Source organism: Salmo trutta, chromosome 24 (assembly GCF_901001165.1).
Source record: "Salmo trutta chromosome 24, fSalTru1.1, whole genome shotgun sequence".
NCBI classification, from domain to species: Eukaryota; Metazoa; Chordata; class Actinopteri; order Salmoniformes; family Salmonidae; genus Salmo; species Salmo trutta.
Window position 1 is genome coordinate 46,930,748 of NC_042980.1, and position 11,044 is coordinate 46,941,791.

Here is an 11,044-nt window from a genome sequence, read left to right on the forward strand (position 1 = left end):
TTTTCTCAGCTCGTTTTAGGATTTGCTGGTTGGTGACATGCCTCCCTCCGCCTGGCTCCTTATAGCGCCGGACCGGGTAGGGTTAGGGGAGGTAGGAATTCTAGCCGAGTCGAATGGTACGGACATCGCCGACAGAGACCGCAAACACGGAGCGCTCCATTTAAACACGGTCTTATGACTGAGAACCCGCTCAATCAGCTGGCTACTCGAGGAGCAGACAGGAGTATCCTACAAACACCGGGAGAGGAGAGGTGAGAGGAACATTACAAGCTCTCCAGTGACAGTGATAGCAGACGTTTGTGGACATCGGATATTTGGCGATAACTGCCTGGAATTGGAACGGAAAACCAAAAGCAATTGTAGTCTTTCTCTGTACCTGTCTTCCAGGTAAGTTTCTTGCAGGTGAATTATTCATGATTAGGGCCATGATAAATTATAACAGACCTAAAACTGCGATGAGTTTTAACTTTAAAATGATTTCAGATCATTCAAGTTTCTTATTTGTTGTCTAGTATGGTTTCCATTAGCTTGAGCTCATATGATGGATATGGATAGAATATATAGGCTACATAGATACCAGTTATGTCCACTTGGGAAGGAACATTTACGTTGGCTGATGTGTCAGTCGTGATCATAACAGGCTACAAATGTTTATGGATTTAAAATGAATTATAAGATAAGTGTTTTTTTTTAAAAACTTTAACTAAATGATGCGTGCTTTTGTTTGCAATTTCCAGATTTGACATGATTTATTTGTAAAAAAAAAAATTAAAAAATGTTGCAGTATGAAATCTCGTTTTCAAGTGTCCCCCCAAAAAATAAAGTAAAAATAACTTAGTAACAAGAATAATATGGCAACTACAGTCTAATAATAATAACAACTAAATAATAATACAAAAAACAAACGTACATTTAACAGCATAGAAAAGTTGTACAATTACTAATAGGCCTACAACTAATATAAACTACTAATACAACTAATAAAAACTACTACTAAAACTAATAATACAACTAATAAAAACTGCCACTACAACTACCAATACAACTGTCACAGCTGTTAGAAGGAGCGGACCAAGATGCAACGTTTTCGTAGTTCCACATATGTATTTAACCAGTGAAACCGAATGCAACAATTAAACACTTCAAAATATACACAAAACAACAAACCGTGACGCAGGAGGATCAAATACACTCACAACGAATAATCACCCACAAACACATGTGGGACAAACATCAACTTAAATAGGACCTCCAATTAGAGACAACGACAACCTGCTGCCTCTAATTGGAGGTCATGCCAAACAACACCAACATAGAATTGTGAAACTAGAAACTGAACATAGACATACAAAAACAGACAAACACCCCCTGTCACGCCCTGACCACTCTACCATAGAAAATAACCACTCACTATGGTCAGGACGTGACAACAACTAATGAAAACTACTGCTACAACTACCAATACAACTAATAAAAACTACTACTAAAACTATTAATACAACTAATAAAAACTACTACTAAAACTATTAATACAACTAATAAAAACTACTACTAAAATGACTAATACAACTAATAAAAACTACTAATAAAACTATTAATACAACTAATAAAACTACTACTAAAACAACTAATACAACTAATAAAAACTACTACTAAAACTATGAATACAACTAATAAAAACTACTACTAAAACTATGAATACAACTAATAAAAACTACTACTAAAACTATTAATACAACTAATAAAAACTACTACTAAAACTATTAATACAACTAATAAAACTACTACTAAAACTATTAATACAACTAATAAAAACTACTACTAAAACTATTAATACAACTAATAAAAACTACTACTACAACTTCTAATACAACTAATAAAAATAACTACCTATAATATATACATACACAAATATATGCATATATATTCATATACAGTGCATCCGGAAAGTGTTCAGACCCCCTCACTTTCCTTTACTTTACAGCCTTATTATAAAATGGATTAAAAAAAATGTAATTGCTGCCAAAGGTGCTTCAACAAAGTACTGAGTAAAGGGTCTGAATACTTATGTAAATGTAATATTTCAGTTTTTTTGCTTTTAATACATTTTAAAAAATGTCTAAAAACTTGTTTTTGTTTTGACATTATGGGGTATTGTGTGTAGATTGGTGAGGAAAAAATCGATTTAATATATTTTTTAATAAGGCTGTAACGTAACAAAATGTGGAAAAGGTCAAGAGGTCTGAATACTTTCCGAATGCACTGTACATATACAAAAGTATGTGGACACCCCTTCAAATGAGTGGATTTAGCTATTTCAGCCACACCCGTTGCGACATATGTATAAAATCGAGCACACAGCCATGCAATTTCCATAGACAAACATTGGCGGTAGAATGACCTTACTAAAGAGCTCAGTGACTTTCAACGTGGCACCGTCATAGGATGCCACATTTCCAACAAGTCAGTTCGTCGAATTTCTGTCCTGCTACAGCTGCCCCAGTCAACTGTAAGTGCTGTTATTGTGAAGTGGAAACGTCTAGGAGCAACAACGGCTCAGCCACGAAGTGGTAGGTCACACAAGCTCACAGAACTGGACTGCAGAGTGCTGAAGCGCGTAGCATGTACAAATGAAGCACGTAGCATGTACAAATGAAGCGCGTAGCATGTACAAGTGAAGCGTGTAGCATGTACAAATGAAGCGCGTAGCATGTACAAGTGAAGCGTGTAGCATGTACAAATGAAGCGCGTAGCATGTACAAATGAAGCGCGTAGCATGTACAAATCGTCTGTCAGCACAAGAATTGTTCCTCGTGATCTTCATTAAATAGGTTTCCTTGGCCGATCAGCCGCACACAAGTCTTAGATCACAATGCCCAATGCCAAGCGTCGGCTGAAGTGGTGTAAAGCTTGCCGCCATTGGACTCTGGAACAGTGGAAACGCGTTCTCTGGAGTGATGAATCACTCTTCACCGTCTGCCCCAATGCATAGTGCCAACTGTAAAGTTTGGTGGAAGAGGAATAATGGTCCGGGGCTGTTTTTCATGGTTCAGGCCCCTTAGTTCCAGTGAAGGGAAATCTTAACGCTACAGTATACAGTGACATTCTAGATGATTCTGTGCTTCCAACTTTGTGGCAACAGTTTGGGGAAGGTCCTGTTTCTACATGAAAACACGCCCATGCACAAAGCGAGGTCCATACAGAAATATTTTTTTGAGATCGATGTGGAAGAACTTGACTGGCCTGCACAGAGCCCTGACCTCAACCCCATCGAACACCTTTGGGATGAATGGAACGCCGACTGCGAGCCAGGCCTAATCGATCGCCCAACATCAGTGCCCGACCTCACAAATGCTCTTGTACCTGAATGTCCCCGCAGCAAGTCCCCGGAGCAATGTTCCAACTAGTGGAAAGCCTTCCCAGAATAGTAAAAGCTGTTATAGCAGCAAAGAGGGGGACAACTCCATATTAATGCCCATGATTTTGGAATGAGATGTTCGATGAGCAGGTGTCCACATACTTTTGGTCATGTAGTGTGTGTATGTATGTATGTATGTATGTATGTATGTATGTATGTATGTATGTATGTATATATATATATATATATATATATATATATATAATACTGTATAATAACATTAACTTTGAATGTTGTGCAATTTTCTGGCCACAAAAAAGGATTAATGAATTATTGGTTCATGAGGTCTCCATTTTCTGCAGGTCCACATTACTCTTTAATTGATTTAATTGAATGGGGATGACAGCGCCCCTCAATGGTACTTGGCTTTCTATGGAAAGAGCAGGCACGTGGTGGAGCTTAGGATAAGAGAGAGCCGGGCAGTATTGAACAAATGTTTCAACAATTGGAAGTGTGGTTTTACAATGAAAAGTTCTTCCATGATTCCATCAAGACCGATTCATGAAATGTATCTTACGCAACACTTGATATCATCAGGGACAACAATGGAAATAAGTCATTGTATTTATTGTGCCGTCCCTGTCATAACGCTGCTGTGGATACGCTTGCTTTTTAAACTGGCAAATAAATAAATACATTTGTCAATGTACTGAAACATCACAATAGGCCTCTATGCCTTGGATTGTTATAAAATTATATTACCCACCCTTGGATTGTTATAAAGTTATATCACCCACCCTTCTTTGCAGTGACCCCATCTCTGCGGACCCGTCCACTCTGACATCATCAGCTGTATTTTACCTTTGACCCTGCACCTCCAAGGCCATGTGTCGCCTGTCGATGACCTCACTATTCGTCTGCTTCTGGTTGGTGGGGAGGGGTCAGTGTGACGCTAGCTTTCAGGACTCCATGGGAGAGCTGCACACGGAGTTCGCCGTCAGCCTCTACCAAACGCTCAAAGAGACAGAGAATAACTCCAACCTGATCGTGTCGCCGCTGAGCGTTTCACTGTCCTTGGGACTTCTGCAGCTGGGTGCCCGCGGCAACACGCTGGCACAACTGGAGGCGGCACTGGGATATGACGTCAACGGTAAGACCCCCGCCACGAGTGGGTGGTCAGGGTACTGGGTGGTCAGGGTACTGGGTGGTCAGACTACTGGGTGGTCAGGTTACTGGGTGGTCAGACTACTGGGTGGTCAGGTTACTGGGTGGTCAGACTACTGGGTGGTCAGGTTACTGGGTGGTCAGACTACTGGGTGGTCAGGGTACTGGGTGGTCTGGTTACTGGGTGGTCAGGGTACTGGGTGGTCAGACTACTGGGTGGTCAGGGTACTGGGTGGTCAGGTTACTGGGTGGTCAGGCTACTGGGTGGTCAGTGTACTGGGTGGTCAGGGTACTGGGTGGTCAGGTTACTGGGTGGTCAGGGTACTGGGTGGTCAGGTTACTGGGTGGTCAGGGTACTGGGTGGTCAGGTGACTGGGTGGTCAGGTTACTGGGTGGTCAGGTTACTGGGTGGTCAGACAACTGGGTGGTCAGACTACTGGGTGGTCAGGGTACTGGGTGGTCAGGGTACTGGGTGGTCAGACTACTGGTTGGTCAGGGTACTGGGTGGTCAGGGTACTGGGTGGTCAGGTTACTGGTTGGTCAGGGTACTGGGTGGTCAGACTACTGGGTGGTCAGACTACTGGGTGGTCAGGGTACTGGGTGGTCAGTGTACTGGGTGGTCAGGTAACTGGGTGGTCAGGTTACTGGGTGGTCAGGGTACTGGGTGGTCAGGGTACTGGGTGGTCAGGGTACTGGGTGGTCAGGTTACTTTGTGGTCAGTGTACTGGGTGGTCAGGGTACTGGGTGGTCAGGTTACTGGGTGATCAGGGAACAGGGTGGTCAGACTACTGGGTGGTCAGGGTACTGGGTGGTCAGGTTACTGGGTGGTCAGGGTACTGGGTGGTCAGGTTACTGGGTGGTCAGGGTACTGGGTGGTCAGGCTACTGGGTGGTCAGGTTACTGGGTGGTCAGGTTACTGGGTGGTCAGACTACTGGGTGGTCAGGTTACTGGGTGGTCAGGTTACTGGGTGGTCAGACTACTGGGTGGTCAGGTTACTGGGTGGTCAGGTTACTGGGTGGTCAGACTACTGGGTGGTCAGGTTACTGGGTGGTCAGGGAACAGGGTGGTCAGGTTACTGGGTGGTCAGACTACTGGGTGGTCAGGTTACTGGGTCGTCAGGGTACTGGGTGGTCAGGTTACTGGGTGGTCAGGGTACTGGGTGGTCAGGGTACTGGGTTGTCAGGGTACTGGGTGGTCAGACTACTGGGTGGTCAGTGTACTGGGTGGTCAGTGTACTGGTTGGTCAGTGTACTGGGTGGTCAGGTTACTGGGTGGTCAGTGTACTGGGTGGTCAGTGTACTGGTTGGTCAGTGTACTGGGTGGTCAGGGTACTGGGTGGTCAGACTACTGGGTGGTCAGGGTACTGGGTTGTCAGGGTACTGGGTGGTCAGGTTACTGGGTGGTCAGTGTACTGGGTGGTCAGGTTACTTTGTGGTCAGGGTACTGGGTGGTCAGACTACTGGGTGGTCAGGGTACTGGGTGGTCAAACTACTGGGTGGTCAGTGTACTAGGTGGTCAGACTACTGGGTGGTCAGGTTACTGGGTGGTCAGACTACTGGATGGTCAGTGTACTAGGTGGTCAGACTACTGGGTGGTCAGGTTACTGGGTGGTCAGGTTACTGGGTGGTCAGACTACTGGGTGGTCAGGTTACTGGGTGGTCAGGTTACTGGGTGGTCAGACTACTGGGTGGTCAGTGTACTGGTTGGTCAGTGTACTGGTTGGTCAGTGTACTGGGTGGTCAGGGTACTGGGTGGTCAGGTTACTGGTTGGTCAGTGTACTGGGTGGTCAGTGTACTGGTTGGTCAGTGTACTGGGTGGTCAGGGTACTGGGTGATCAGGGTACTGGGTGGTCAGGTTACTGGGTGGTCAGGTTACTGGGTGGTCAGGTTACTGGGTGGTCAGGGTACTGGGTGGTCAGGTTACTGGGTGGTCAGGCTACTGGGTGGTCAGACTACTGGGTGGTCAGACTACTGGGTGGTCAGGTTACTAGGTGGTCAGACTACTGGGTGGTCAGGGTACTGGGTGGTCAGTGTACTGGGTGGTCAGTGTACTGGGTGGTCAGGGTACTGGGTGGTCAGACTACTGGGTGGTCAGGTTACTAGGTGGTCAGACTACTGGGTGTGTAGGCTTGTGTTCAAAGCCCATTACCAACACACCTTGTTCAATGAATCAAGTTCTTGATGAGAAGTCGATGCTAAAGCAGTTTTAGTGCTGGGGTGGAACGAAACCCTGCATTTGTTTGCAGACCCCTATAACTCTCCGTGTCCAGTCAGTGGGGATGGGGGCCACAGCTGTTGAGTTCGGGTAATAACATGCTGTGTTGGTACAAAGACAGAGCACTTTAACTAACATCTAAGTATGGGTTTATTTTGCTCTCTATTAGTGTTACTTCAAGTGTTTCTAGGTGTGTGCATACCATTCCTTTAAACTGGTGCTGGGCTACACCGTTGCTATGGGGCCCTGTGGGCCGGTTGGCCAAGGCAAGGTAGAGTAGAGTGGTGTCTGGAGCTCTAATACCTGCCCCTGCTTTATAATCTGATTATTCAGTGGGTAATACTGAGACTCTGGGGTCGAAAGGCCACTGTGTTACACTGCAATAGTGACAGCAGACACTAAACAAGTAGAGTTCACAAGTCATGTGAAGGACTTACTCCAGGCAGGGACATAATAACATATTCTCTTGATTTATTTAGCATACTTGATTGAAAAAAAAAGGTGCAGGTGGCAAGGTGTCAGAGTGAAGAAAACCAAGGGTGTTATACATGTGGTATGGATCTGGTGCCCCAAGTAGGCCGAAATACACTTACTAATGCAGACCTGGATTAAATGGGTTGGCTGACGCCTGGTCTCTTTTCTACTCATTGATTCTAGCGGGAACCTTTTCACTTGGCCTAGCCATTGATTTCACTTCTTGTCTCTCCAGACATGCAGGTGCAGGACTTCCTGTTGCGGTCGCAGGGGGACGTGGGTAACTCCAGTCACGGGGTGCGGCTCCAGCAGGCCTGCACCCTATTCATCCAGACCGGCGTCCAGCTCCTTCCTGTTTTTACCCAGCATGCAGCAGCCCTGAGCAACAACAGTCTGGTCCGAGCCAACTTCAGTCAGCCCAACCACACCCACAGCCAGCTGCAACAGTGGGGACGCAACCACGGCACCGGTGAGCCGCTCCAGTCCGGTGGCAGCGGGGAGCTGTTTGGGTCTGGCGAGGCCCAGGGAGAGGCCTCGTTGTGGGGCAAGCGACTGCAGATGGCCCTGGTCAACACAGTAAACTTCCGGGGAGTGTGGCAGAAACAGTTCCTCTTCACTGATACCCAGAACCTTCCCTTCACCCTGTCGGACGGCAGCACCATCAAGGTGCCCATGATGCACCAGGCCACAGAGGTCAACTTTGGTAAGTAGTAGTTTATTTTAAAGGGACCATGTGCAATTAAAAGCACATTTCAGACAGTGAAATATGCACCAAAGTTCATTTTCACCCACAGTCCCTAGTGAGAACAGAACATCAATAGTTTTCTGTCGGGACTTTTTTTTGCTGTTGTTGAACTTGTCAGTTCATCCTTTACATACTTATCGGTTCAACACTTACATACTTATCGATTCATTACCTACATACTTATCGGTTCATTACCTACATACTTACCGGTTCATTACCTACATACTTATCGGTTCATTACCTACATACTTATCGGTTCAACACTTGTCAGTTCATCACTTAGATACTTGTCAGTTCATCACTAAGATACTTGTCAGTTCATCACTTACATACAGTCAAATCAAATCATCAAGCACAAAACAACACAATTAGAGTTTTGATTAACAGTATAGTAGACATTATACAAGACATTGTAAAGTGTTAATGTTTAGTGCTTCTGCCTGTGAATTGCTTCCTCTCTAGGGTTTTAGGCTGGATATCTGTAAAGCACTTTGTGACAACTGCTGATGTAAAAAAAAAAAGGCTTTATAAAATAAAAGTGCATGATTGATTATATCCTGTGGTCTTATTTAAAATGGTCGTTCCCTTGGTTTCCCTCTATGTGCAGGTCAGTTCCGCACCCTGTCGGACCAGCGTTACACAGTCCTGGAGCTGCCGTACCTGGGCCACTTCCTCAGTCTGCTGGTGGCTCTGCCCAGTGACAGGAAGACACCTCTGTCCTCGCTGGAATCCCAGATAACAGCCCGCGCTGTGGCCACTTGGGAAACTGGCCTCCGCAGAACCAAGATGGATGTCTTCCTCCCTAGGTACACGTTGATCTCAATATGTATTTATCTGAACTTTAGTGATACCAGGGTAGTCGCTATATATATATATATTACCTAGCACAAAGTGTCCTAATCTTCATGGTGTCTGATCTACTGTAGCATGGCAAAACAGGTGTATGGTAGAGTAATGGACTGTTTTTTACTTACAGGTTTAAAATGCAGAATAGGTTCAACCTGAGGTCGGTTCTGCCGTCAATGGGGGTCAGTGACGCCTTTAACCCAATGGCAGCAGACTTCACCGGCATCTCAGGTACAGTACGCTCATTCAACTGCCTTATTCTGGTTAAATATGAGATCCATTTGGCTGGTCCTAAGATCAGTTTGTGCTTTTGCCTATTCCATTGTCAGGCCAAAGTTTTTGCATGACAATTCCCTAAGGAACTGGCTGTAGAGCAACAAACAGACTGGCACCCAGGCTAGAGATCCATGTCATCCTCAGGACAGATGACTGTCCAGTACTTACAGCATTGTGTTTGTTATCTCTCCACAGCAGAGGAAGGTCTGTATGTGTCAGATGCCTTTCATGAGGCCAGGATAGAGGTAACAGAGGACGGGACCAAGGCAGCTGCAGTAACAGCTATGGTGCTACTCAAACGATCCCGAGCTCCCGTCTTCAAAGCAGATAGACCTTTCTTCTTTCTCCTGCGACAAGTCAACACAGGTAGGCCTACCATACAAAAAATGGACAGATAGCTGACATGATCTGCGTGAACACTGACGTCACAGGAAAAGGAGAGCACTATTTTGGCGTTTTATTGCCGTTACAGCATCACCTTGTTAGTTTGGTCGTCTATTTATCATCTCTCTCTCTCTCTCTCTAGGATCTGTTCTATTTATGGGACGTGTGGTGAATCCAGCTGAACAGGCACCCTAGGACCTCCTCCACCACCCTAGGACCTCCTCCACCACCCTAGGACTCTCTCCACCACCCTAGGACTCTCTCCACCACCCTAGGACTCTCTCCACCACCCTAGGACTCCCTCCACCACCCTAGGACTCTCTCCACCACCCTAGGACCTCCTCCACCACCCTAGGACTCCCTCCACCACCCTAGGACCCCCTCCACCACCCTAGGACCTCCTCCACCACCCTAGGACCTCCTCCACCACCCTAGGACCTCCTCCACCCCCATAGGACTCCCTCCACCACCCTAGGACTCCCTCCACCACCCTAGGACTCCCTCCACCACCCTAGGACTCTCTCCACCACCCTAGGACTCTCTCCACCACCCTAGGACTCTCTCCACCACCCTAGGACTCCCTCCACCACCCTAGGACCTCCTCCTCCACCACCCTAGGACTCCCTCCACCACCCTAGGACCTCCTCCACCACCCTAGGACTCCCTCCACCACCCTAGGACCTCCTCCACCACCCTAGGACTCCCTCCACCACCCTAGGACCCCCTCCACCACCCTAGGACCTCCTCCACCACCCTAGGACTCCCTCCACCACCCTAGGACCTCCTCCACCACCCTAGGACCTCCTCCACCACCCTAGGACTCCCTCCACTACCCTAGGACCTCCTCCACCACCCTAGGCCCCCTTGCCCCCATCCTAGGACCCCTTACCCCCCCACCCCACTACCACCTAGGAACCCTTACCCCCTCCACCATCCTATGACTCCCTTACCCCCTCCACCACACCACCCTAGGACACCTTACCCCCTTCACCACCCTAAGACCACCTCCACTACCTTACCCCCACCACCATCCTAGGACCCCCTTACCCCCCATCACCAACCTCGGACACCCTTACCCCCTCCACTACCCTAGGACCCCTCTACCACCCTAGGACCCCCTTACCCCCTCCACCATACCTTACCTCATATTCAACCATTCTAAAGATCTACTTTAACTGTATATAACAATATGAATATGTATATATGAATAGTGTGGAAATAGTATTTTTGTTGTCTCTTGGTGTCTTTGCTATATAAAACTGTTCAATGTAACATCTTCTGTTGTTCTGTTCTATAACTGTTCTGTACTTTGTCATGTATTTGTACATTTTATGTGGACCCCGGGAAGAGTAGCTGCTGCGTGTGCAGTAGCTAATGGGGATCCTAATAAACTAAACTACCCGTATTTATTGGTGACCAACAAGAGGGTCAAGACACTTCAGGAAGAGGAACAATATTTTTGTACATTGTAAATAAAATGTTAATAACTTGGTGTTTTCTACCAAAAGTGTTTTGGTCCATTTTTTACTGCAGCGGTATTATAGGCCTTCCACTACCTGGCTGATGCATGGTGCCACTTCC

General features: G+C 46.6%; 1 protein-coding gene across 1 annotated transcript; it reads left to right on the plus strand.

The window, feature by feature from the left end:
• Positions 1-320: 320 nt before the first annotated feature.
• On the plus strand, positions 321-9,724 carry LOC115161421 (probable serpin E3). Its single transcript, XM_029712394.1, has 7 exons — positions 321-387; positions 4,168-4,508; positions 7,448-7,915; positions 8,565-8,763; positions 8,934-9,034; positions 9,275-9,445; positions 9,606-9,724. Exons 2-7 carry the CDS (start codon positions 4,244-4,246, stop codon positions 9,656-9,658), a joined length of 1,257 nt encoding a protein of 418 aa, XP_029568254.1. The 5' UTR covers positions 321-387; positions 4,168-4,243; the 3' UTR covers positions 9,659-9,724.
• The last annotated feature ends 1,320 nt before the right edge of the window (positions 9,725-11,044 follow it).

What these genes read in the sequence shown, in the direction of transcription:
- LOC115161421 (XM_029712394.1), top strand. Translation starts at nt 4,244, where the DNA reads ATGTGTCGCCTGTCGATGACCTCACTATTCGTCTGCTTCTGGTTGGTG. An exon ending in GGCCACAGAGGTCAACTTTG is followed by an intron (nt 7,916 to 8,564) that starts GTAAGTAGTAGT and finishes CTCTATGTGCAG; the next exon opens with GTCAGTTCCGCACCCTGTCG. An exon ending in AGACTTCACCGGCATCTCAG is followed by an intron (nt 9,035 to 9,274) that starts GTACAGTACGCT and finishes ATCTCTCCACAG; the next exon opens with CAGAGGAAGGTCTGTATGTG.